Source organism: Pseudoliparis swirei, chromosome 24, assembly GCF_029220125.1.
Source record: "Pseudoliparis swirei isolate HS2019 ecotype Mariana Trench chromosome 24, NWPU_hadal_v1, whole genome shotgun sequence".
Lineage (NCBI taxonomy): Eukaryota > Metazoa > Chordata > Actinopteri > Perciformes > Liparidae > Pseudoliparis > Pseudoliparis swirei.
This window is the reverse complement of record NC_079411.1, coordinates 15,916,047-15,944,024: the sequence shown is the minus strand read 5'-3', so window position 1 is coordinate 15,944,024 and position 27,978 is coordinate 15,916,047. Positions and strand designations below refer to the sequence as shown.

Below are 27,978 nucleotides of genomic sequence, written 5' to 3'. Positions count from 1 at the left end.
AAAATTTGGACGAAACATGTATTTGACCATAACTCAAGAATTCATATGCTAATTCTGACGATATCATACCAATAATAAATTGGACAAAATTATGAAGTGATGGCATTTTGGATAAACATGAATGTAAACTGCAACAATCCAAATCGTCACCTCTGTTGGTACAATCCATTCATACAGTCATTTATAATGAATGTTAAGAAACCTCAAAACGACTGTGGTGTAATTGTTGATATGAACACAATACACAGTTGATCATTGTGTGTATTTCCTGTAAATTGTTTCACACATTTTCATATCGGAACTTCCCACACAGTTTAATTTAACACGTTGGACGACTGATTTAATTTGAGCTCGAAGTATTGAGACCGATGACTCGGTGTCTGTGCTCCACTGAGTCATGTTGAGTTTGATAAAAAGCCTTGAACACTCTATGGCTGTACTGCAGTGTGTGACTGCAGCCCGAGTAAACTGGATAGCCTGTGGGAAGAACTGCATATCCTGTTTAATTTTGACACAGCATATGATACCATATCTACAGATTGTAAAGCACTCCGAGACAAATTTGTAATTTGTGAAATTGGGCTATACAAATAAACTGAATTGAATTGAATATCTGCAAAGACCCAGTTTTCCCACGTATATTGAAAGACAAAAAAAACAAATCAATATTAGGTCAAGAATGGGGTGGATTTGTTCAAATATTTTTTCTCTATTTTGGAATAGAGTTCTGAAAATAAGCTATTGTAAATAAATATGGGTAGAAGCAAACCCATAGATGCACTGACAATATCGAAAGACTGTATGTTAGAAGGATGGGGGACATTTAAAAAAAAAGCATCAACAAGTGTTTTGCTCTTGTAGGTAGATGAGATCATGCTGACTTTAAAGCAGGCGTTCTCTGTGGCTGCCCTGCAACAGAATGCGAAGACCCAGAGCCAGCAGTGTGACGGGTGCCCTATGCAGCACCTTCACAGACTGTGTGAGAGGGTAGAAGGTAGGCAACTCTTATCTATGTAGATGGCTGCACCCCAGTGATTATGGGGGTATATTATGTTACCAATAAACTAGACAATATAAAACTGCCACACCATCAACCCTCAGTACCCCACACACCCTATAAACACAAACCTACTATATGTAAACACATCTGATGTGACACTACCTGGTCTGCTGCATAGTTTTATTCTGCATTTACATGTTTTCAGGTCTGCACCCATCTAAAACCAAGCTGGAGCTCCAGAGACACCTGGCCACTCTGGACAACCAGGAGCAAGCGGCAGTCTTTGAAAACACCATGGTAACGTGTCCATCCCGACCTGTGTATTCCTAGAGTTCTCTTAGGCGACTACAGATAGAAACAAACCAGCCCGTCTTTCAATCTTGAGGCCAATCGTTGGAACAGAAGTCAAAGTTTGAGCGGCGTGCAGTTACAAAGAGAGATTTAAGTCACATTCTTAAATTTGAGTGGGCTGCTACAAACGTGGGCGGTCTTCGCGTTTAGTGCCAAACTGATCTACAGAGGCCCTTTGGCTCCACGCACAGCTCCCTCACCTGTTGTTCGATCAGAGAGGCAGAGATCAAAGGGTAACTTTGCTGAGTCCAGGCGCCGGTCATCTGCTTTGACACAGAGCTGCTTACAATCATCAAAGATTCCCTTGAATGAGTTCGACCTCAGACACATTGTCTCTTATCTTCCTATCTCTTTCCTGTTTCCTAGTATGATCCACAACTGGTGAAGTGTAGTTTGTGGCTAGCTAGTCGCCCAAAGTCTTATTTGTTTGGATACATTTTTGAAAGCGTCTCTGAGTGCAGGAGGAGAAAAGACGATACGATTACATTACATTTTAGCGGACTCTGTTATCCAAAGGGACTTGCATTTATACGCCGTAGACACAGCTACTGCATGGGGAGCAATTCGGGATAAAGTGTCTTGCTCAAGGACACATCAACGAGGGCTAGCAGAGGTGGGGATTCAATCAAGCAAGTTTTATTTATACAGCAACTTTTAAACAAATCCAATCCCATTCAAAGTACTTGAAGCATAACGTTTCCCGTTGATCAGCGTGGATACACGTGTTCTTCATGGTCTCCATACATCCTCCTCCTTTTCCTGAAACACAAGTTGGCTCTTTGATAAAGCACAGCGGTTTAGGCTCGCTCATGTTGTTGTTGTTGAACAGTTGAATGTGAGCCTTGGGGAGGAGATGGCCCTCAAGTATTTCTCTATGACTCATCTGACATCTACTGGTGATGTGGCAGAACTGCATCACCACGTAGGCGCTGAACTCTTAACGCATGAGAGATCATGCTTTTCTAACGCGACACAGCACATTGTGTCCACTATTGGGATTTAAGGTAGCTGTCGTCGACCTCAAAACCCCTCATGTTTGACTGCTGCTTTTATGTCAAGGTTTGCAAACTTCCTCGCATATCATTTATATTCGGCAGGGTTGAAAAAGATAAATGTAATAAAAGATGTTGTTTGTGTTTCAGAGGGCTCGTCCTAAGAGCGACCAGGAAGAGAATGAGTTGCTGATGGCCTCTTTGAGGGGCCTGTATGAGGAAAGGCAGAAGAGCCATCATCACACTCAGCCTGGAGACAGCAAACAGGTCACTTCTGCTAATCTCTAAAGTACACATTCTGAGGCTTCCTTCCTCTCATTTCCTGTCTTCATTCCAAATATCCCTTTCACTTAGAAAGAATGAAGTGTCCCACTAAGCTTGTATGTCCTAACATTCACTCCGTCTCACTGTCTCTTTGTCCCTCTGCCTCCATGTGTGTGTAGGTGTGTGAGGAGGCAGCAGCTCCAGCCCCGGTGGAATCACAGCAGAGTAGCAGTCGGCAGCGACTCGAGCAGTTCAAGAGTCGAGCCAAGCGCTCGCTCACCGAGTCCCTGGAGGGAATCTGGAAGGTAAAACTGTTCTTTATTTCTTGGTTTGTATTCAGTAGTGCTCCAATATTCACTTACATATATCAAATGCCGTCATTATTGTGATATAACATAGAAGAACAGGCCTAGAGAAATAAGTCCTTTAAGGTGTTTTGCAATTTTGAGATTGTTGGTTCCATGTAAAAGCCTGTATGTAACCTTGAAGTGTGTGTGTTGTTTTTTTGACAGGGGAGCAGCAAGGCCCGAGCTCAGAAAGATAACAGTGTAGGAAGTGACAGCGGCTCTTCCTTTTGTTCGGTCAATGGCAGCCAGGACCAGCCTTGTCTAGATGACCCCTTGCCCGCCTCCTCCCAGCTGCGACCCACCAGCCCACTCAGGTAAACACACATGCCCACACACAAACACACACTGACTAATACATTGGGGAAGAAGAGTCAGGGAATTAAAGGTCAGGGCAATTTCATAATTGTAGAGGTTGATAAAACCTTGAGTTTGAAGATCCTGATCCCTAATTTCTAGACCTGTGTTTGTGGAAAACCAGCCACCAGAATTGATTGATATTTCAAGGCGTTTTTGAATAGCTTTTTAGCTTGAAAACCATAAAGGACAGTATTTGACCCTTCGCCCCCCGCTGCTACTCCATCACTGTTACCATAAAGCCCACGCTGTCTCTAGCTCCCTGAATAGATGAAGAATATGCGTTTAAGGAATATATCCACGATGTCAAACTGACTCGGCAATGAAAACAGGTCAAAAAGTTAGAAGCTAAAGATCACGACACATCACCTGGAGATGGAGACAGAAGACAATGAAATACAGCAACAACACTGTTCCAGTAAATTCGGGTAGGTCTTTATTCCCTCATACAATCAGTTAAAAGGAAAAGCAGCATGTATATACATTCTGTAGTGTAGAATAGAAGCACTAACACTGGTTAATGATGTGCTGACGTATTCTGCAAAAGGTTTTTTAGAAACATGCCTCCTTCCAACCTCTCCGGGTAACGAGCATCACTATTACAGGAGTTTAACCTCGACCAGCTCCAAATCCACTCAACTAGCCTGCACGTGAAGAAAATTCTGAAACTGTTGCACGAGAGTCTGCGGGGCAGAGCCGGATAGTTGTCTGATCCTGGTCAGAGCTGGCTGATGCAACGCTATGTACACAGAGAGTACACACAGAGTACACACAGAGTACACACAGAGTACACACAACACAGCACAGACACAGAGTACCAGAGTACACAGGTAGTGCACAGACACACACACAGGTACACACACACAGACACTACACAGAGAGGACACACACACACACACACACACACAGAGAGCAGACACACAGTACAGAGTAGGTACACAGGTGCACAGGTACACACAGGACAACACAGAGAGTAGGTGCACAGTACACACAGTACACACAGAGTAACACAGGTACACACAGAGTACACAACACACACACAGACACACACACTACACAGTACACACACACACACACACACACACACACACACACAGACACAGAGGAGAGTACACAGAGAGTACACACATGGTACACACAGAGTACCTCTGCGTTCGAGTGAGGGACATATCGAAGCGTCAATTGTAATACAGAATATAATTGGACATTTTAAGTAGGATTAAATTATTCCAAAGTTTCTTGCAAAGTGCATAAAACAAACTTAATTTCACCTCACACTTTCCCCTTGGACTACTTAACACAATATGTGGTTGTGAGCTTTGTGGACTCCATGTTTTTCTCCTCGTCGTCCTCAGGTGTCACAACTCAACGGGGGACCTGAAACGCCTCGACTCCTCCCTCCCCCTGTCCCCCTCTGCTTCCTCTCAACCTGGGGACGCTCAGCCTCAGGGCTTCCGCCGGCGGGCTAGCACCTTCAGCCACCCACCCACACCTTCCTCAGCAGAAAGCCCGCCGCTGCATGCACTGACCCGCACGCCGCAGGACCCCACTGCAGCCAGCAAGCCCAAGCTAGTACGACACTACTCCGTCAGCACCGACACGCCGCACCAGAGCAAGTAAGGAGTGTTTCTGGTTTCAATTTCAAATCTTTACATTCCCATTGGCACATATGACAACATGGCATACATTGAGCACGGCCACGTACCCTAGAGATGTGTCTCCGCCCATCTCACTGCCATGAGGTCTTAAGTTGAGCCAGAGAATATTGAGAGAGGGTTGGTTTGTGGTTGTGTTTCAGGTGCTTTATGTTTTTAATAATATAATGTATTGTGGGTCACCAACTGAAGCACATCGTTTCATACCCCTCGCCGTACCGGTGAGATCAGGAATAAGCCTGTGGCGGCAGTCTCACGGGTTGTTAAACGCATATTCAACGAGTGTCCAGGGGAGCGTGTCATCCACTGTATCCCTCTACTTCAGCAGGTGCATCTGCTGAGATAGTGAAAACAAGATTGTGTCGATCATCTGTAAAGAGCTCCAGCCTTATTACATGAAGTAGATGAGATCCTGTCAGAAAAGTGCTGCTATTGAAATCCTTGCTGGTGTAAATTCCTCTGCCCTTGAGCAAAACTCTGCTTCGGCAATAAACCTCTTGACATTACATCAAATTTCACACTACTATGTGATTATCTGATGAAGAAAAGAGTCGACTTGATGTGGTTAGGGTGACGGAAGCACGAAAGAGCGCTCGCAGTTAAAGGGGAAAAAAATCAAAGTGTGTTTACAGTTAAGTATTGAAGATGTGAAAGAAAAATATATATTTCTAAGGCCATAGAAATGGAATAGAATAGGATTAAGATGGACATTAAACGGCTTTCCGTGTTCATTTGACTCGTACAAAAGAAAATGGCTTTTGTTGTTAGTTGCAGCAACAACACATGTTGTTGCAGCTCATTGGGAAGAGAGCTGAGGCTGCTCTAGATTGGTTTAAACGCCACCGCTGGTCACTAGCCCTCAGTTTGCTCATTTTCCGGAACCAGTGTAGCATGAATGCTCTCTAGCCGGCTGTCCTCACCTAGTTGGCTAGCTAGCCTGCTAATTACCTTCGCATTGAAAATGCGGAAGGTCATGTTTTGATCGCCGTGTATTTGTATGCGTACGTACGTGCGTGTTATTCGCATAAGTCCAAAAGTATTAAATCGCATGAAATTTGGTTGGATGATTGGTTATTATCCGGGGACCATTTGATTAGATTTTGGGATCGATCGGGTCAAAGGTCAAGGTCATGAAAAGGTCAAAATATTCTTTGAATCGCATGAAATTTGGTGGGATGATGGGTAGGGATGCATCGATCTGATCGGCGCCGATCCATATCGGCCGATATTCCCATTATCGGTTTTGATCGGCGTTCTCAAAACGGCCGATCAAACTTGGCCGATCAGATGACATAAAATCTGCGAGAAAAACTATCAGACGTTTCAATCGCACCGCAACGGAGACGATGCGCCCGGCGAGGGCCGACAGAGGTCAGAGGTCCACGAGGGGATCCTCACGCACCGAGCGGCGTCCCCGTCCCCCGAGTTGAATCTCTGGGTCAACTCAGCCGACTCTCACATGTCTGCCCCTATAGACTGATGCTCACGGTAAACACATTCGATCGGGAGCGCGCGAGGGTTTTGATAAAGTTAGCGGAAGGATTTACGTGACAACATCCGGTTTTGCAAAGTTAGCGGAAAGAACCACGTGAAACAACATCCGTTTTTCAAAATAAGATGACGACAAATCATTTAAAAAGTAAACAATGAACTGATTTTGTATCTTTATAGATCGTTTCTGAGATTTAGCTTAAATTATGCTCACATTAAAACATGTGTACTGTACCAAGGAAGAGTTTATAAAAATAAGTCAGACTTTTGTATGTTAAGAAAAGTCCTGTATATAGATTTCCCCAAGAGTTCCAGGAAATAAATAATGCAGATGTGTTCCATACATATCTGAAATCCCCTACAATAGCAATCAAACTATTTTAATGTATCAATTAGGACATTTTTCAAAGTAAAAGTCCTAAATGATTAAAGAAATCTGTCATTTTTTAAATCGGTCAATTTTTATTCAATTGGCATGCAACTAATGCCAAAATGTTCATAATTCAATGCCCAATCTTGTGATATGCGAAGGTATGTGCTCTACCGAGTGCCCGTTCTAGTTCCATCATGGTTTAATGCTACACTGGTTACAAAAAATTATCCAAACTAATTTGTCACTCATCTGTTTGTGACTTACCGTCTGTTTCATTGATTCAGAAGTTAGCCCGCAACAACATAAAAAAGGCCGCCGCTCTATTTCAACGTGTAAAGCCCTTTGTGGCTCGAGGGGGGAGCTGTGTGATGTCTGATCATCTTTTCTCCAGGGAGTCAGCGGCTGCCGGGGCTGAGGTTTCAAATTAAAAACATCTGGGTTTGGGGAGGTCCGAAAGACTTGAGCCCGCTTCTCATCTCTGCTGCAGGTTTTGACAAGGAAGAAAGAATAACCTGTCTGTCTCTGGTTTCCACTGTATTCGTATACATTCAAATACATTCAGAATATAAAATGGATCAAGTTATAGTTGTCATCTTGCTGTCTTAACAAGGAAAAGATTATATTAATAATAGTTTTGACCAAGCACTTTGAGAAGCTGTATCTTCCAACAGCTTTTTCTTTCATTTCCCTGCTCCTTCTCTTCACCTGTTTTTTTTCAGTTTTTATAGTTTTCCTCTGCTCTCTTTCTTTTTGCTCGCTCTTCCTGTATTTGCACCGTTTCTCAGAAATCTGCCGACCGACTCCACCCTTCCTCCTGTTTCTCCCTGCCCCTCATCTCCCTCTCCTCTCCCTCATCATCCTAAACGACGGTGAGAATCCTGCGCTGGTTTTCAGTTAAACCAACGCTGTAACTTCTTTTCTACATTTTGTGTGCTCTTATTTAATGGTTCAGTCCTTCGACCTGCTCTTTTATGTTATCGCGTCAGGCCCTGTTCAGACAGAGAAACCCCAAACGTCATGTCACTCGTTGGCTGACGGCTTGAAAAGAGATCCAAAGCTGTGTCTTTGAAAAGTTGAATTATTTTCATCTCTTTTCACTTCATCTCTTTTAAAGTGTGTGTCTCTGCGTGAATGGGCCTTACGTTTCTCTTTTCATCCGTTTCCTGCCTCTTTTTTTTCTCCTCCTCCATCTCTCCATCTCAGCCCTCTGGGTGGTTTGCGTGCTCGTCTCCACTCCTCCTCCTCTGTCCCTAATTTTCTGAAATTTCCATTTCTGGCCCCTGTCCAAGAGAATGATTACCCCGATGCCCCAAAGAGCAGGTATACACACACACACACACACACACACACACACACACACAGACAGAAGGAAGCATTACAGAGTTACAACATATTCAATGAGTATGACGGAGTGTATGAATAGTTGGTAGTAGGCATGGACCACGATCCAGACCTCCATGATCCATCAGGCAGATGGAGGTAGAGAGGAGGAGTGGGCGGAGCATCAGCAGGGCGATGGCATCAGACCCAGCCAGGTCCGATGGACCCTATGAGACGTGAAGTCACAAAGACTCCTGGGAGGAAGCAGAGTTAATTAATAATGTGCAATGGAGAGATACAAATTAATCCAAAAGTAGAAAGAGAAGAGGAGATAGGTGCTCAGTGTATCCTAAACATCCCCCAGCAGCCTATGAGCCTATAGCAGCATCTCCAGGGGCTGGACCAGGTGAACCTGATTCAGTCCTAACTATAAACTCTGTCAAAGAGGAAAGTCTTAAGTCTACTCTTAAATGAGGAGACTGTGTCTGCCTCCCGGACTGAAGGTGGAAGCTGGTTCCATAAAAGAGGAGCTTGATAACTAAAGGCTCTGGCTCCCATCCTACTTTTTAGGACTCTAGGAACCACAAGTAGTCCCGCATTTAGTGAGCACAGCTCTCTAGTGGGGCAATATGGTACTACAAGCTCCTTAAGATATGATGGAGCATCACCAATCAAGGCTTTGTAGATGAGGAGCAGGATTTTAAAATGTGATTTTAGATTTTACAGGGAGCCATTGCAGAGCAGCTAATACAGGAGTAATGTGATCTCTTTTCTAAGTGTTAGTGAGAACACGAGCTGCAGCATTCTGGATCAACTGGAGGGACCTAAGAGACTTTATTTGAGCAGCCTTATAATAAGGAGTTGCAGTAATCCAGTCTAGAAGGAAAAAATACGCCTGATTTTTTAAATGTTACGTGGAATAAAAATAAAGTCCTTGAGATTTGCTTCACGTGGGAGTTAAAGGACAAGTCCTGATCAAAGCTGAGAGTCTTTAGAGTGGTGTCGGATGCCAGGGCCATGCCAGCTACAGAAACCACATCACCAGATAATTGATCCCTGAGGTGTTCATGAATCATGTAACCTGATTTTATGTCAATTTTGGTCTTTGTGTGTGTGTGTGTGTGTGTGTGTGTGTGTGCATTGTATAACCAAGAGACGCATCATGTAACTATGTGGGTTGTGTTCATGTTTCAGTGATGTAGCAGCTCTGTCTTCGCCGACTGCAGCATGTGGCGTAGGGGAAAGCCCTCTACGCAGCCACCGTCACTCGTGGAGGCAGCAGATCTTCCTGCGGGTCGCCACACCGCAGAAGAATACAGACGCCAATGGTAAGAATGGACACAGTCAATAATTGTTAAATAACTCTTTGCGACACTCCCCAATATGGACTACACTAAAAAAAACGATTCAAGCCCTTCTTAGAGGTGACACATTTAAATATTGTTTGATACATTTAAATAAATCAATTACAAAACGAAGATATTTATATTGAATGGGTGTAACACAAAATGTATGAATACTTTCATTTATTAGATTTATTTAGGTTACACTCACAAAAACGATTCAAGCCCTTCTTCGAGGTGTCACATTTAAATATTGTTTGATACATTTAAATAAATCAATTACAAAAATAGATGTTTATATTTAATGGGTGTAACACAAAATGTTTGAATACTTTCATTTATTAGATTTATTTAGGCTACACTCACAAAAACGATTCAAGCCTTTCTTAGAGGTGACACATTTAAATATTGTTTGATACATTTAAATAAATCAATTACAAAAATAGATGTTTATATTTAATGGGTGTAACACAAAATGTATGAATACTTTCATTTATTAGATTTATTTAGGTTAGATGGTGTGCATATCAACTCAAAATAAATGTGTTTCATTGAGGACTACCCTTTGAGCATGCGCTTTCTGAAAATCATTTGTTGGCATGAGGTGAAGACACTTTCAGGGCTGTACGGTGGTGTAGTGGCTAGCACTGTTGCCTCACAGCCAGAGGGCCGTGGGTTCAATTCCCAGTCGGGGCGTTCCTTCTGTGTGGATTTTGCATATTTTGTTAGTTAGTTAGTTAGTTTATATTTTGAGTTGGACAAACATAAATTAATTTAATTTAATGAATATCGTTATTTTATTTTAGATGTATTTGATACAAATGAGTTGGACTAACTTAATTACATTGTATTGCACTGATGTGCTAAATTTGAGTTGGAGTTGCATAAAATTTTTGGATGGAAAACCTGCCAACAATTTAATTGAGTTCATCCAATGAGTCATTTCTTTGAGTGTAGCGAGCTGACAACGTTCGTCAATGTCTTTCCTACCCATCAGTCGTAAAGAAAGTAGAATCGCAGGTTTGTCTCCTTTTTTAGTTGAAATGGAAAGAAAATATTATTCCATACGATAGGATTAAAGCTGCCACACAGTATTTACTAATTTGTCCAAGCAGGCGATCGTGCCTTTGTTTCTATCGTACTATTCCAGTGAAATATATTCAGAGGAACAGATAACTTTAAATATACAATAAGTGTTCAGCAACAGGAACTTTCAGAAAAAGCGTTGTAGAATATATATTTTCAAGTTATACAAATTAGGTCAATACTTATTTTTTTCCCCATACTGAATGTTATTGTCGTAATTATTTTGTACTTGCATACTTTAGATCAGTGGTTCTCAACAGTTTTTCAGTGATGTACCCCCTGTGAAATAGCTTTTCAGCCAAGTACCCCCGAAACCAGCATGAAGTATATTTGTTGGAAAAAAGATGCAATATACAGCGTTTTGTCATCAGTGTCTTATTTAATATAGAATATATAAAATCAGTTTATGAATTGACACTCATATTTTATTGAATATTTTATGAATAACTGTTTTAAAGGATTGTTTCATAAATGCCCCCCCCCCCCCCGTCAACAACTCTTCTCTCGGCTCGGGCAGAGCTCCGATGCTGGCGCGCGCACTGGTGAGCAATGCAGGGCTCTCAAGTGTCACGCATTGAGCGTGAGACTCTCGGCTCTTTAATGTTTTAATGCAGGGGTGCTCAATATGTCGATCGCGGTCGCGCAGAGCTTCGATGCCTTCGATGCCGGCGCGCGCATCGCTCTGTCGCGCGAGCCGAGAATTGTTGACGGGGTAGACGAAAATTACAGGGTGACGGGTGGAGATTTCCTCCTGTTATAATAGGAGGGGAAACACTGGAGTTGATAAGCGTGTCTTCTTGTCTGATCAATACGCAACTGTGAGGTGCGCGAATGGACCGAGTGGCCAGCTGCTGATCACTCACTCAACGGACAGACTTTGGGAGCACAGAAGACCCATTTTGACCCAGGAAAAACCCTGAATGTATATATGGGATTAATCATGATTAATCCACAGAAACCTGTGATTAACCTGATTAAAAATGTTACTCGTTTCACAGCCCTACATTAAACACATATGTTTTATAATTTTTCTTTTGTCAATTATATGTGGGTGCTGTGAGAAAATTGATGAAGACATATGAAGCATTGAGATTTACAGCCCTGTCATATATTTCAGAGGCGTGGATGAATCAAGTAGAGAGTTAATTATTGCTGGCCGGTCTCCTCTCAGTCGACGTCTACACAAAAGGGTGTGTGTCTGTCTGTGTAGACGTGGGAATCATGCATGTGCTCGCATGGCTTCACATCCTGTGTTTTGTTATTGTGTGTATGACAGAAGTGTCGACACTGTCAATAGTTGGGTTGGTCACACTGTAGCTCCACTATTCCACTCCAATTGTTTAAAAAAAAATCTTTTCTCAGCATATTGCATAATCCAGGGGTTCTCAGCCTTTGGTAACTTTAAAGAGACGGTTCACCCCAAAATAAAAACATCTTTCCCATAGTGCTATTTATTGTTCTGGTAAACCTATGGGGCGTATACTGTCGACCTGATATCTAGAGGCCCCACACCACCATAAATAAAGACAAACTCTACGTAGTCTACAAAGTCTACGTGGGTCTCTGAGGATGAAGCGTCTTCATGCGAGTGTTGGTGAGTGTCATGAACTATTGGCACATTACATCACGTTTTACAGTCAGTGAAGCACTAACAAAACAAACAGCAACTGTCAGTGTCCCTTCAAACTGCCTTCAATTCAAACCGCCTCTTGTACGTATAAAAAAGGGAGGCAGGTTTAGCAGAATGTTAGCGTGGTATTTCAAGGTAAGAGAAAGAGTCCGGGAAAGAAAACAAAAAACGCTTCTGTTCTAAAAACTAAACTGGCATTGACGCTGAAACCTAAACAATGGCCCAGTCTACTGTAGGGTGGCGTTTTGATGTTGCCATGCACGCCACGCCCAAAATAATAAGGCTTTTTTTTTTTAATAGTCCTACGATCCCAGAGTTGTGTAGCACTCATGAACTTGTGTTTGTTTGTACAACATGATGGGACTGACTTCTGTAGTTTGGCATGCAGGTGTGACTTTTTCCAGGAAATGAGTAAAACGATAATAAACACAGCATAAGTTTTTTTTTAAACTAGAATTTTAAAGTATTAATTAAATTTTGTATTTATATATTTTTTTTGACAAAAGCACCTGTACAAATTATTGATATTTAGCTCACTAAAATCATATCATATGCATGTTGGCCACTGTCTGTAGAACGCCACACAGTTTCCTTCCACCGTGTCTACGTCTTGTGCTGCCACTGTGGGGTGCCAAAGTGTGATATTTCCAAATTTCGAACCCACAGTTGCAAATATTTCTATATGGATCAGTTAACACCTCTGAGGCAGTCTTAACAACAACACAGTGGGTAATAAAAAGCTTCACAAGGGTGGTGGTGTGTGCACATTCTGTGTTTGAGTCTTTATAAATGCAACAGGGATGTGGGACTAGCGTGACCTTTTTAGTCCTCCCTCCCTCCCGAATATGCTGCTCATGAATGATTAGCGAGCCTCAGGGCCCGTTGCTAAGTTTCCCTTTCAAACCAAAAAACGTCCGAACATCAAGCAGGACGTGTCTCCACGCTATTAGTTAAACCTGCACCTGGCTTTTATTTTGATGGCCCACCTGCGTGTGTATGTTGGAAGGGATGAAGATGTCTCAAGGTCATGTTGACAGTCCACACACAGACAGCGCCAGAGGAAAGCGTCAGCCGTGTTGACCCACTTTGCATATATTGTGTGTGTGTTCGGGGACATGGGTCTGGTGAAATGTTTGCTCAGGGAGTGGATTTTGCCACTTTGTGTGTGTGTGTGTGTGTGTGTGTGTGTGTGTGTGTGTGTATTCAGACATGGTTTGAGCATTACGTTTAGGTCCACACAGTATGGTAGCTCCTATGGATACAGTTGGGGTAAGGGGCTAGAGCAATGGTCGCCAACCCGTCGATCGCAATCTCAGAGACTTTCCCTGTCGCTCTCCAAAATAAAAAAGAAATAAATTCAGAAATATATTGGCCCTAATTCTCGAACATTTTCTGAAGTGTCTTGTGAAATGTTTTCTACCGGACTTCTGAAGACCATCGTGAGAAAAGATATCCGCCTGATTCATGAATGCCTGCAAATGGGTTCTTACACAGCCGAAGTGTTCTCAGCTGTGGTCCCCGAATGAGGAAACGCCCCACCAGCTCCTTTTTATAAGGGCATGCAACTGAAGAGGCGTGTGCACAATCGACAGACTCCACAGGCAGCGCAAAAGCAACTCCAGACTGATTCAAATCATGTCAAAGCGGAAAGCGAGCACCGGTCGAGTAAACTGCGACCGAACTTCTCCGGTGCAGATACTGTAGCACAAAGTAGATGTGCCCACTCCGGCTGTATAGCGCTTATTTATTTACTCACTTACATTTGCAGTGTCCGTGTGCTTTTGTTTATTTTATGATATCACGGTGCCTCGTAGAATATAAATGTGAAAAGTAATTGTTCTATGATACAAATATTCTCGTGTTCATTATTATGACAATTAATTAAATCTGAAAATATCTGTAGAGTTGATGTGAACGTAATCACCAACGGTCCCACCAACGGTCCCAGTTCAGAACGAATAACGTTTGAGAAAACGTTCATAAATGCCAAATGTGTCCTAAATACCACTCAAGTGGAGTTCAGAAAATCCCTAAATCAAAGTCCAGGAGCCGGCTTACTGACAGACTGCCTCAGTCTGTCTGCCTATGAGTCCAACTACAAGCTCACAGACAGCGTTCAGTCACAGCCATCACACTGAATTGAGTCACATGACTTCTGATGGCATGGTGATGGGACACAGAGCTGAACTGCACTTACATGAGTTGCACTGACTGAGCATGTTGTCAGTATTGTGTTATAACTTCATTATTAACAAACAATTCCCTTTTTATGTTGCACTGAAATTCATTTTGTGTGTTCTTGGACACATCAATTTGAAAGCTGGACCAAAGTGTTTGATTCCATTCAATTACAATTAGGCCAAATAAAAAGCCTCAAGTAGACACCTCAATAGGGAGATTTGCCTGTCACTAAGGTGGAGGTCAGGGATCTTGGGCTTAAAAAGGTTGGTGACCACTGGGCTCGAGGGTTAAAGTAGTCCATGGAGAGTCTCCGCAAGGATCCCAGATGGGAAGTTGTGCGTGTTTACAAGTTTGTGCTTGCGCTAACTTTTCACACCTTGAAGCTGTGTTCTATTCAAGCAGTGCAGGAGTCTGTTTGTCTCACAAATACGTCAGTGTGTGTGTGTGTGTGTGTGTCACTTGTAACACAAGAGTCATATGTTTGTATAGTGGTTCTGCTGGTTTTAGCGTGTCTTAGAACGTCACAAAGGCACACAGTGTTAACCTCACCTGTCCCAGAGAACACTTTGTCATATTGGTGTGTGTGTGTAACCTGTTGCTGTACACCGATTTTACCCGTCACTAGTTTTCCTAAGAAGAGTCTTTGGAACTAGTTTTGACATACCAAGCAAAGCTTGTGTGCGTGATGTGCATTCATACAACATGAAATCTTGATGCAAACTGAAACCGTGCTGGATAGTTGTTATGTCCTTTCTCTAAACAACACTTTATTTTGAGGTTTTGGGATCCACCCTGTACTTTGGGGTGGAGTCACACAAACACTTTTTTTACACTTTGTGTGCGACACACCCCACTGTGTCAAATACATCTGTGTTTATCATTTTTCATTTTGTTTTGCACAGGTGTCCGAGGTAGATTGGGGTTTTTTTGTGTGTGTGGGGGGGGGGGGGGGGTTATTACTAAGTTCCAATGAATGAAAACTCTCCCTTTCATTATGAATATATAACCTTTGTTGACACTATTTTTTCACAACATAACACTGCGTTATCTCTTATTAATTATTTGCTCTGTGCCAAGGGGACACCCTTATGTTGATCTGACGTGTCTTTCAGAGAGGGGGGACCCCTGTCTCGAGGGGGGCCGACTGTGCGCTGGCCAGGTGGGACTCGGAGGAAGTGGGGACTCGTCTATACGGGCGGTGCCCGAGGAGAGAACGAGAAGGAGCAGAGAGGAGCTGAGGGAGCTCTGGAGGAAGGCCATCCTGCAGCAGATCCTGCTGCAGAGGATGGAGACGGAGAACCAGAAGCTACAGGGTGAGTCTGTTGCTCGGTGGTGGAGGGTTGAAACACGCAAAGTGAGAGTGCATCTGTTGCCAGAATTTTGTGCGTGCGTGTGTGTGTGTCTGTCTTTGTCTGTCTTTGCTGGGAGGCAGATGTAAAGGTGTGTCAAGAGCCCCGCCTCTTTGCTGACCCAGTTGGCATGCATCGACACACCTAGCTGCGTGCCTCACCCCCTAAACTACCTGCGGCTTATACAAACCACGAATCCATCAAGCAAGTAGAAAAATTATTGCCTATATAACAAGGTGTTGACGGAGCGATTGTGGGTCAATAGTGATAAAATAAAAACATGTCCGTGCAGCGATCTCAACTCTGTGTGGCTCCAACGTACACATCTGCGGTGTGTGGCAGTTTTCTCTGGCCCTTTATTCCTCCCTCAGACCGCGCTCCACCTTTCCATTCCATCCGTTATTTGTCCGGGCGGCGCTCCATTCCTTCTTTTATCTGTCACACTGCTGCCTGGTTTTAATGGGTCAACTGTGAAGGTGTGTGTCTTTGTCCGCTCCAGGGCGGGGTCTCCTATGTTGTTGTGTGTTATCATAGGCGGGGTGTTCCGGGCGACAGACTGGGGGAGAAAAGGAGAGCTGGCAGACTGAGTTCTGATGGACCGGACCCTCGTCTGTTCCAGATAAGACGGACAGCAGAAACACGGCTGCTACAGAATCATATATTTTTACTCTGGCTGTCTGCTCCGTCCAACTTTTCATTTTTCTTTATTTTTTTAAATTATTATCCAGACTACGCAGTCCAGGTCACCTCCCACTACTTCTCTCTCTGATTGCTGAGGCCACGATACTCATGAGGTTATTTTGTATGACTCCTCTTCTGGTTACTTTTGATTTAATTAATTGAAGTGGCTGTGGGACAGAGTCTCTACAGAGGTATGGGGTGGGTACCTGCTCGAATGAAAGTGCAGAGCAGGGTGTAAGACTACAACTCTGTGTCTGAACTCTGGGTTGTCATGTCTGTTAATCAACGTGAGCATATTTTCAGAAATGAGACCCGCTCCATCCAAAGTGGGATAAATGCTATCTCTCCTTATCAGATCAGGTTCCCCTCCAGAAGATCTGGCAATTATCAATTTGTCTTGTGTGTGAGTTGTTTAAAAAAATGTGTTTTATCCTGGATCTTAATGCGGAAGCTTACTTTATGAGTGAGAATTAGAAATCTGCATTTTTTTTTAAAGAGATCTTTCTTAAAAGACCACACACAAAGGTTTTCTATTTGAAAACCCTCTATTGTTAATCGGCCGCCATCTATTCGGCCGTGACCCACGAAGCGCGGTCGGGCAGAACGCACCCAAAGAGCGACCGTCATCGCGGTGCAGCACGCAGCTGAAGGCCTGCAGTCAGAGGAGCCTGGGAAAGGTTCCTTGCCGCTTGGAACAGGAAACTGACTGCTGTCTCTTTCCTCTCCCGTAGCAGCGACGTCACCCTCGCAGCTGGTCAGCGTGTTGGACACCGCAGTTGAGTGTAAAAAGGGCGGGGGAGAAAGTCCAAAGAAGGGAGGCGGGAAAGGGAGAGTGTAGTCGACAAGGGATTGGCTGAGAAGAAAGGGTCCCAAGAGCAGGCAGGAAGGAGAAAAAGAGAAGAAGGGCTGTGGGTGTAGAGATTAGGGAGAGGACGGAGAGGAAGGGTGTTGTCAGATAGAGAGGAACAGACGAGGGCCGCTGGGCGTTCCCTCACCTTTGATCGTTGGTGTCAACATGTTGCAACGGAATTCACAGTTCGTGTCTCTGTGTAGTTTGTATGTTAATCTGAAAGCCACGAATTAGGCAAAAATCGTATTATAACCCAGCAGGTGGATATGTTATTATATTTATAATGATATGTCCTCTGTCAAAGGGTTTAAGATATCCCTTGATTTACTCTCCGTTTGTTTGTCATTTTTAAACATCCAAATTTGATTAACTTTAATAAAAACCCGTCCGTTACCCTCTCAGAACTCTAACCGGGGACACAATGAGCAGCTAGCTGGGGAACACAATGTAGTTTTTAGCGGCTAAAGAGACAGATGTCTCCCTCGGCAGTTGGTGGAGAACAAAAACGGCACTAAAAGAGAGGGAATAGTGGATTTAAGTTTGCCAGCCAGCCGTAAACAGGACTCCAAATAAAACATCATGTTCTGTAACTGCTGGATTTAGAAGTTTTCTAAAAAGTTCAATTCACAACTTAAAAGCTGTATTCAAAACTTCTCTCTGTTGCACTGCTGCAGTTATTTATCACACATTCGCCACTTGAGCTGTTTGCCTCCAACATTTCCCACGCTATGGAAAACGATTTAAGGTCTAGTCTTTTATGTATGTGATGATTATTTTTTCATCTTGTCTTTTCATTCGGTGACAACAGCCTCCTGATGGATTGCGTGTGGCCTGGCCTTTTAATCACCGTAATATGGTTAATTCTGTTTTTATTGACCTCAGCAATTTTTGGTACAAGGCTCACGGCGCTAAGTCAAAATGTTAATGCGTTTTAACTATTTAACCCCGCTGCAGCATATATACCCTATTTAGCCAGGGCGTCAGCGGAGTAATACATACTGTGCTTCACCATAATATTACAGTGTGTATAAGGATCCCAAAATGGCACCTGTCAAAAGACACGCTTACGACGCGGACTTCAAACTCAAGGCTATCAGTCACGCAGTAGAACATGAGAATAGAGCAGCTGCGAGAGAATTCAACATCAATGAATCAATGGTACGGAAGTGGAGGAAGCAAGAAGATGACCTGCGCCAAGTAAAGAAGACCACACAGAGTTTCCGCGGGAACAAAGCGAGAGTAAACGAGTGCAGAAATAAGCAAAAAAGTAAAACATGTACAGAGCTTGGTGCTTTGCGAAGAAAGGTACACACACACACACACACAAACACACAGTGTATTGTTAACATGTGTGTTTTTGCCTTTTGTTCACAGCCACAGAGAGCGATCTGCAGAACAAGCGCCTGAAGCTGGACTACGACGAAATCACCCCGTGTCTGAAGGAGGTCACTCTGGTGTGGGAGAAGATGCTGGGAACTCCTGCGAGGGCAAAGGTCAAGTTTGACACAGAGACCATCCACGCTTCTGTTGCACAAGGTATGTGTCTGGCTCTGAGGGATGTTTGTTCTTTCTTTTTTTATTCAACATTTTTGCCCAGTAAAGTGTGTGTTTGTGTGTACCTCCCTTCTCACTATCAAGGCTCTCTCCTCCTCTGTGCGCTTTCTAGTGTCAGCACGGGCGGACAGGAGGGTTATCTCCTCATCCCCTCGGCCTCAAACGCATCAGTTGAGATCTAAAGTTCACAAACGCACAGAAAAGGCTACTGTCAATTGAAAAGCCGCCCTTGGGTCGAAGTAGCCACGAGAACCGGATCACGGCTTTACACAAGATTTACACATGGCGGCAAATCGGTGGTCGCGTTGCTAAAGTATTTTGACGGCTGTACTCGGGGCTCTTTCTGTTCATGTACACAATATCTCTGTTGTTTTACTGATGAAATATAAAAGAAAGTAATTCATTTTGTGATGTTCCAAATATCGGACTCCATCGGATTAAAATGTTATACCTAGAAATATTTGTGGTCATTATTTTTTAATGCATAGTTTACTTACGTACTATGGCATTTAGAATATTCACACACAGCTTATGCGTTTATTACTAAGGTGCGTTTCTACGTCTAAAACTCACTTCACGTCCACTCATTTCAATTCAGTATATTTTGTATAGCCCAATATCACAAATTCCAAATTGGCCTCAGAGGACTTTACAACCTGTACACATAGACATCCCTGTCCCAGGACCTCACATCGGATCAGGAGAAACTCCCAAGAAATAGAACAAACCCTTCACAGGGAAAAAAGGGAAGACACCTTCAGGAGAGCAACAGAGGAGGATCCCTCTCCAGGATGGACAGAAGAATAGATGTCATTGTTTGTTTTTTAACATATAAGATAAGTGTAGCCTCTAAATGTCCCCATATTTTCACTCCCCTCAGGATTTGCATACTAATGGTTGGAAACGGGTTGACGTAACCATTCCACTTGAACTAACCTCCTCCCCTCACCCTCCCTCGTCTCTTTGTGCTCTCCGACAGGCGTCCCGAGGCAGCATCGGGGAGAGATCTGGAAGTTTCTTTCCGAACAATACCTGCTCAGGCAGACGGTCCCGTCCCGCCCGCCCGCCAATCCCACTCCGTACAAAGAGCTGCTGAAGCAGCTGACCTCACAGCAGCACGCCATCCTCATAGATCTGGGTAACTCACACACAATGACGAACACTCATGTTCACATCTCTTTTTTTCAGTTGCTTGATTTTGAAGCTCTGCTGTAGAGAACACGGAGAATATCACAGTATGCCAACACGAAAATACGTTTCGAAATATTTGCCTTTACACTCAATTCAAGTCCATCTTAAGGACACGGGGTAATACAATGTACAGAACAATTCAGGAACTAAAGCCTTTTTAAACATACAACAGTGTTTTCATACGCAAACGTTTCAAATGATGTAACCTTAGCTGAGAATACTCACTTACACAATGACTACTCTATTCTTACATTTTTTTTTTCTTTCTTACAATATAATTAAAAAGAACCAATTAGAAAGCTAGTATCGCTGCAATCCTCAAGATACCCATGCCTATATAAGTATTGTCAGAATTTTAAGAATCCGGCTGCAAGCTAAATTGAAAAAGATTTAAAAGTCTTGTATATAATTTGGTGAAACTCTTTGCACTGAGTACACTGCAATGTCTCAAACCTTATTTTGCTTTCACCCCACACACATAGTACTTACACCCCACCCACATACATACACGTCCACCCACGCATCCGCAGCACCCTGGATCTTTTTGCCGTTTACCCCGGGTCTTTCATCCGTCATGTTATTGACTCCACGTCAGATAGGGTGGGGACTAAGGTGACCGTTAACGTGGCAAAATAAGAAATGTGTTTTGCACAACGCCGGCGGCAGTGATGAGGTTAGCTCTTCTGAAAGTCTGCTGCATTTAACGTGCAACAGATGTGCTGTTGAAATTGAAATGTGAGTTCACAACATGAGACAAAAGACAGAAGACAGAAAGTTCAGCACACACACTCACACTCACACACACAATCACACGTTTCCCTCCAGGCAGGGGAGTGATCCGCTGCAGTAGGTTCACAAACATAAAGCCCCTGTAGCGCAATCCGTGCGCACGGCATTGTCATTGTCTTCACTGTCACACGCTGCAAGTCAAGTGGTGCTCAGTACCAAAACACACACCTGCCAATTACCAGCCAGCGCCCAAGCCGCCCATCGATAAAACCGTTCTTTCTCCGGGGGTACTGTCGTTTAAAGCAGGGCGTTTTCATTTGTGAGCATGGAGACTGAATGGGTTGACACACCCTAAAGCGGCGGGCGCCCTGACGTGAAGCCGCGCATCCCAATGCAGATATTCCGCTTCATTCAGAAACACCCGAGGGCTCCGGTCTTTCTGCTCAGATACTTTTCCAGGTTTGTGTCAGACAAGAGTCGAGTAAATCTAATCTAATCTATGAAAACTGCTTCATCAGGTTGATCGCAGACATACAAATGGGCCAGTCTGTCTGGCGCAGCATTTCCATACGAAATATAAATGGATCACATCTCACTCATTTTCTCTTTTCCACACCAGGTCGTACCTTTCCCACTCATCCATATTTCCAAGCACAGCTGGGGGCAGGACAGCTGTCTCTGTATAATTTACTGAAGGCCTACTCACTGCTGGACCCCGAGGTACCATTTAATTCTTCTTCTTTTGTATTCTTTCGCTTTCCTTGTGGGTCTCTCTCTCTCTTTCTGACTCTCCCTCCCTCCCTTGATGTACTAAATGGAACTGTCAAATGCCTTTTTTCGGCTTACGCCCTGTTCCCCTTACTTGTCTGTGTGGACGTCAAGTTTGTTATCGTTGCGATTGTAGGTGGGCTACTGCCAGGGCCTGTCCTTCATTGCTGGAGTGCTGCTGTTACACATGGGGGAGGAGGACGCCTTCAACATGCTCAAATTTCTCATGTATGACGTGGGGCTCCGCAAACAGTACAGGCCTGACATGATTATCCTGCAGGTGAAATGCGCGCACGCACACACACACACACACACACATGCACAGAGCCTCATTGTCCCAAATATAAGACACTTACAGAATCTGTCAGCGTCTCCTACACACATTAATCTTTATCTGTTACACAAATGCCAAAATAAGGTCTTTTTATTTGTCATCATAATCAGTCTCTAATGCATCTCAATTCTGTTTTTGGATGTCTAGTATTTAGGATTTGTATAAAACCATAAGGTAAAATAATAGAAGCAAAACCAGCACATGATGCACCCTCAGCCGCACCAATCAAAAAAACTCAATCTCTCGTACGTTCTTCTTCCCGTCAGATTCACATGTACCAGCTGTCGCGGCTGCTCCACGACTACCACAGGGACCTTTACGTCCACCTGGAGCAGCAGGAGATCGGACCCAGCTTGTACGCCACCCCCTGGTTCCTCGCCGCCTTCGCCTCGCACTTCCCCCTCGGCTTTGTGGCCAGAGTCTTCGGTAATGTGTGTGTGCGTGTGTGTGTGTGTGTATATATATATATATACACACATACAGTGCATGTATATTCATAGTTTTAAATATTTAAATGTCTTTCTTTCATATACACACTCATTCCTTTCTTACTGATGTTTTCATGCCTAATTTCTTACACTGTGCCCAGTCAGTGAACCAGACTCTCTGGCTCCTTGCGTTCATCTGAGCATAATGCTGTGTGTGTGCGTGTGTGTGCGTGCGCGTGCGTGCGTTACAGCAAAAGGCATCATCCTAGCACTGTGAAGTCTTTGATGTCATGCAGCATGTAGGGCTCCTCAACTCTCCCATTGCTTAATCTGTTGCATGATCTCATGCAATCCTGCCAAACCCTTACCCCACCCTGATGCATTCAAAGCACGCACACATATTCACACACCTACGCCGTCTCTCTGGTCTATATTTATGTTTCCGTAGACCTTTTTTTCATTGACGTCAAAGTATCTATCTTTGAAAACAACACTTTAACTAGCCAATCAACACGTAAGCTGTACTGTGAGCGTCTGTCATTATTTACCACGCTGTTGCGTAATTAAAAACAAAAGACGCTGTCACGGCAGGGCCTTTTCAGCCGCTCAATCATCTTTTTTTCCCTCCTTCACCTTTTGACTCCACTTTGTCCTCTGTCAGATATGTTGTTCCTGCAGGGGTCAGAGGTCATCTTCAAGGTGGCCTTGAGCCTGCTGGGGAGCCATAAGCCGTTGATCCTGCAGCACGAGAGCCTGGAGTCCATAGTGGACTTCATCAAGACCACGCTGCCCAACCTGGGTCTGGTGCAGATGGAAAAAACCATCAACCAGGTCAGATTAACAAACTTTCAGTAATGTTACGTCCCCTTTAATCGCTGGACTAGGATACAGTGCAAAGTTGTCATGGTCCCGACCTTATTTACAGTCATTGTTGGAGGATTACAGTAAAGTGTTTAAGTTGCATTAAAAAATAATGTAATAAAAATACCAAAACCAGTTTTCAATTTCCCTTTCATGTCTGTGGTACACTAAAAGCAAAACAACTTCAAAATTGGTGTAGATATATTCACACACACACACACACACACATACACTTTCAGTTTTAACAAAAGGCGTAATCAGTTTTAGAGCCAGTCCAGTGATTTTAGCACTGCTCCTCCACAAAAGTTATGTCTTACTCAGATTAAAAAGTATTGCGATTTTTAGTCTCTTGTATTTCTGTAGCATAACTTGACAGCATTTTTCATCAAATGTAGCAGCGGTAGCAACACGCTGACGAGAATGCCAGTGAGAAGCACACGGGGACTAAAAATAGCCTCAGTCACCGGTAGATTTGTTTTCCTGGATCCTTTGTAATGGCGGTTCCTCATATTTTACAGTAGCACCAGCATTCACACCAGCAGCGTGACGTGCAGAGCGTTATTATTCGGCAAGAGTATATTAGAAAAGTCGCCCTCCATATGACCCTGACTCCTATATTAAGTTCTCAGTCTCATGAAGTTATCACCAGACTTTAACTAGACATCACAGACAGCAGCGACTTCCCTCCAACTTTTGGAAGACGGAATGAATTTACACTTTAGTTTGTCGGCGACTTGCCCGATCTCGTGCTCAAGAAGCTGTTCAACTCCCCTCGGTTCGCTAAACTTGACCATAAGATCAGATTTCTACAAATCGTGGTAATATGAGGAAACAAAAATAAATAGAAAATGGTTTTCTGCTCAAGTGGCAATGTCCATCACTGAACTATGCCCTCTTTACATAAATCAGCAGCGAAAACGTGACCATCCAAGGAGCCCCTGAATGCACCGCTGTCTGCGCTCTCGGAGTGGCGAGTGGCATCCTAGTTTTCTCATAAACTGCTTTTAAATCGTTCCGCTGTGTCTGTGTCCGGCACAGCGCTGCAGGTTTTTTAGTCAGCACCGTCTTTCAAAACTGTCTCAGATTGAGCGCCGTCTGTTTTGGGAAAAAATCTGTTCATATCAGATAACCCTCCTTCTGGCAACATGTCACACGCTACACGCCGACTGAATCCACTGAATGAACTACAGCAACTAATGAAAACATAAACTACTGGAAGAAAAACCACAATAGCAAGACGTTCACTTATTTCCTATGTAATTAATGACATCTGAGGGGGAAAAAAATAAACCGATTATCATTTTAGGAAAGTTAGTTGATTTGCTTATTGTGTCAAACTTAAAACAGACAGAGCACGTGAGGTAATGCGTGTCTGCTGCATCTGTTTTCGTCGTGCAGACCCCCCCCCCTTATCTTTTAATGCAGCACACAAGTTTAGGTCGAGAGTTTAAGACATGTAGAGAAATGTTCTCAATGTACTCCATAGTTTAGAAAGTATGCTTTTACCATGTTTTTTGCATGTGATTGCAAGATGGGTGTTGAGTCATGTTCTAGCGTGCCGGTACGCCCCCTCCTCAAGTGCCACTTATGCAGTTGGTCTATATGTTCCCTGTGATGTGACTCAGTCTTTACCCCAAAGAAGAAGAAAAAAACAAGCCAGGGAGTGTACTTCCAGGATGTTTGGAGCCGCGTATGCAAAACAGTTTCATTATTTGCTTTTCTACTACGCAACCGTAAATTGTAACATGCAAATTTGACAATTTCGCAGTCTTAAAAACAAAGGAGGAAAAAAAGGGTTTGCCAAGATGCAAGTGCACGCTGATGTTTCTATGAGGAAGTGTGACGGGGAAAGAAATGCACACAGATGAATTTGAAGAAACCAGCGGCTCGGCCAAATCTATTACCGCATTATCCTGACTGTAGTTACACAGTAATAAACACATTCTGGTCTTTCCATGGAGTCCAGAATAATCCAGTTTGCAACTTTTGTTGGATTACCCCCCCTCCCCCTCCCCCTGTCTGTCCTAAATGTAAAATGTGTATGTGCTAAGGTGTTTTTTTTGCTCCACCACTTTGTACTCTCTCGCATCGGGCGGGGGGGTTGGTGTTTTTCGTTTTCTTTTCCCCTCATTATGCTAATCTTTTCATCCACCCTTTCTTGTAATTTCGATGCTTTTGTACCTGTACTCTGGCAAACGACAAATAAATATATCAATCAATCAATCAATGAACAAAAAGTCAAAAAGCAATGAACAATAGTATCTGGTGTCCAGGGGAATGGAAACCAGAAAGAAAACCGAGTGTAATAAATCTTTTAATGTTGTACTGCTGACTCCAACATATTTTGTCTGAAAGCTCAAAGACAGACAGAACGCGTTATTTAATCTTGTTTAAATCTGCCCAAAATATGAGTTTGTTTAATGCCTGATTGTTTCTTGTCCTGACAGAGTTTTATTGTCGGGTTGTTGCCTTCTTAGATCCCTGCAATTGTTTTGGTGATTCAAACTGCATCACTCACGGAGGCTTGATGGCCTAACTGCAAACAAACCGAACGTCTGAGTATCAACGACTCGCCCGGTGTTACTTCGAGTTTTTGAAGTACAGGGAATCGGAAACATTTTGATGAAAAGTAAATGGGTGCTTTTTAAAGTGCATCAGCAGTCTTGCACACTAACTACATATTAGTGTTCGGGACCACAGTCATCGTCTTCCAATAGTGTTACAAGAAGAGCTTCTGAGCCGCTCGGCGCCGTAGAATCTGACGATGTTCTCCGTCAGGATTTTTGTCTGATTGTAAAAGCTCTCTGTTCATCAGGTGTGTCAGATGGACATGTCCAAGCAGCTCCAGGCCTACGAGGTGGAGTACCACGTCCTGCAGGACGAGCTGCTGGACACGCCCCCGACCCTCAACCAGCAGCAGCGAACCGCGCACCTGGAGAGGACCAATCAGAGCCTCCGGCAGCAGAACCTCGACCTGCTTGAGGAGCTGCAGGTAAACACACACAAATACAAATAGAGCCACGTTATCGTCTCCGTCACCTCCGTGCCAACCATCACGCGTTCCCCGCAGGTGTCGCACGCTCGCGTCTGCAGCCTGGAGAGTCGAGTGGAGGCGGCGGCCCAGTCGGAGGGCCGGCTGAGGGAGCAGGTATCCGCGCTGGAGAGGGAGAAGAAGCAGCTAGCGAGCACCGCCGCGCGCATCCGGGACCTCCTCGCCGGCCTCGGCATCCACACCACCCCCGACGGGCGCACGCTCCCGCCGCCCCCTGGAAGACGTGCAAAACCGGACGCCGGCGAGGGGCCGGCGATCATGACTGCAGACTGCCTTCGCCACCCTCCGGTGTTTCCAGAGAGCTCTTAACCGAAACCGAATCATTTCCCAAATGGTTAAGGGTCGAGCGGAGGATGGCGTTCCCTACCTCGACCTTTGTCCTCTCCCCGGCTCCAGAATGTTTTTGTTTTCTTAAAGAGTAAACTGGACCTGGAAAAGAAAAGAATTGAAAGAAAAACAAAGGTTGGCACCCTTGAGTGTTTTATCCTAAAGTGCCCACTTCCTGCTCTCTAACATAAATACTAATGAACATGTGATTCGAACAACGACCCAGAAGGTAGCACTGACCCACTGGGCCTCTCCTGCAAGAACAACTGTTCCATTTGCACTTGAACTCGTACGTATGTCTGCGTCTCTGGACGTCTGTCGCATGTGTTTTATGCTCGTGTGTCGGATGCATTCAGGCTAACAAAGCCAAAGAATGTCCTTATTATTATAAAACAAGCTTGAACAAAGATTCAGATCTGACACGTTTCTCATTGAGATTTAAAAGATGAGTGATACAAAGATGTTTCCAAAGAAAGTAGTGAGGAAAGAAAGTCAGACGGGTGAAGGAATAAACTTCATGACAGTGTTTTTTATTATAAATGTTGAATAGACATAGGCTAAATTATATCCAATCCAGGACAGCGGTGCTCATATTCCGAGGTTAAGGGTGAGCCGTTTCTTGATGATTGTTTTTCCTCCGTATTTCCGATCTTCCTCTGTTGCGTTCTCCAGATCTTGTGCCTTCTGAACTTTAGTCCCAGTCGCAGTTGCAGGAAGAGTGGCCCAACAAATCTAAATCCAGTCCACTTCCCGTCTTTTCGCCCTTTGGACACACGACGACGTCGAAAGGGAAATGGATGTTTCAGCAAAAGAAGAAAAATAACCCAGTCGCTGTGCCGTCCCCTTGTGAGGGGGAAGTACAGACTTTTACACATCAATTGATTTCAACTGCTTCAAAACACACTTCTGTCTGAAACTTCAAAGGAGGAAACCTCCGCCGCTGAGACGATCTGTCAACTAGGATCCGTTTATCTGTTCAATGCACTGAAGTCCTTCGACACCAAAGTGCAGCCCGGTGTGTTCCTGTTCATAAACGTGTGTGTTGTGCACTTGACTGATGTTGATCTACACTGTAAAGAAATTAATCTTTTACTCCTGACTCTTGCACAAGTGATCAATGCTGTTATGTCATCCTGTACTTTAAAAATACATTTCATATCCTTTCTCTCTGTGTGTGTGTGTGTGTGTGTGTGGGAAGTATACCGTCCACAGTATTTAAAATGCAGACATGCATTTGTGTCGAGGAAGAGGAAGTCTTGTTGGGGCAAGTCGTGTCTCTACAGCATACTTAGTTATTTGGAAGGTAGCGATTCCTAGAAGTCGGGCTCAGAGTAACAGGAGTATATGATTACAAAGCCTTTTCTCAACCTGTTTGAGGACCTGCGAGGGCACCCATTAATCAGGCAGCTGCACAGGTCGGAGAAACCTAATTATCAGGGTGTTTCTGTGTGAGCGCATGATCGCATG

General features: G+C 43.9%; 1 protein-coding gene across 4 annotated transcripts in view; it reads left to right on the top strand.

The window, feature by feature from the left end:
* The window catches only part of tbc1d1 (TBC1 (tre-2/USP6, BUB2, cdc16) domain family, member 1), a 49,174-nt gene extending 21,498 nt beyond the window's left edge, over positions 1 to 27,676 (top strand). For 2 of the 4 annotated variants that reach the window (XM_056410388.1, XM_056410392.1), the window contains 18 exons: positions 862 to 994; positions 1,206 to 1,297; positions 2,494 to 2,610; positions 2,787 to 2,912; positions 3,120 to 3,268; positions 4,664 to 4,924; positions 7,613 to 7,696; positions 8,031 to 8,147; positions 9,342 to 9,475; positions 15,500 to 15,700; positions 18,642 to 18,803; positions 19,801 to 19,959; positions 21,361 to 21,461; positions 21,646 to 21,789; positions 22,110 to 22,269; positions 22,933 to 23,102; positions 25,948 to 26,124; positions 26,203 to 27,676. In XM_056410388.1, coding sequence (XP_056266363.1) covers positions 862 to 994; positions 1,206 to 1,297; positions 2,494 to 2,610; positions 2,787 to 2,912; positions 3,120 to 3,268; positions 4,664 to 4,924; positions 7,613 to 7,696; positions 8,031 to 8,147; positions 9,342 to 9,475; positions 15,500 to 15,700; positions 18,642 to 18,803; positions 19,801 to 19,959; positions 21,361 to 21,461; positions 21,646 to 21,789; positions 22,110 to 22,269; positions 22,933 to 23,102; positions 25,948 to 26,124; positions 26,203 to 26,493 — 2,778 coding nt within the window. In that variant the 3' untranslated portion in view covers positions 26,494 to 27,676. The remainder of the gene's footprint in view (positions 1 to 861; positions 995 to 1,205; positions 1,298 to 2,493; positions 2,611 to 2,786; positions 2,913 to 3,119; positions 3,269 to 4,663; positions 4,925 to 7,612; positions 7,697 to 8,030; positions 8,148 to 9,341; positions 9,476 to 15,499; positions 15,701 to 18,641; positions 18,804 to 19,800; positions 19,960 to 21,360; positions 21,462 to 21,645; positions 21,790 to 22,109; positions 22,270 to 22,932; positions 23,103 to 25,947; positions 26,125 to 26,202) is intronic. The other 2 variants (XM_056410389.1, XM_056410390.1) reach the window with 2 other exon arrangements.
* The last annotated feature ends 302 nt before the right edge of the window (positions 27,677 to 27,978 follow it).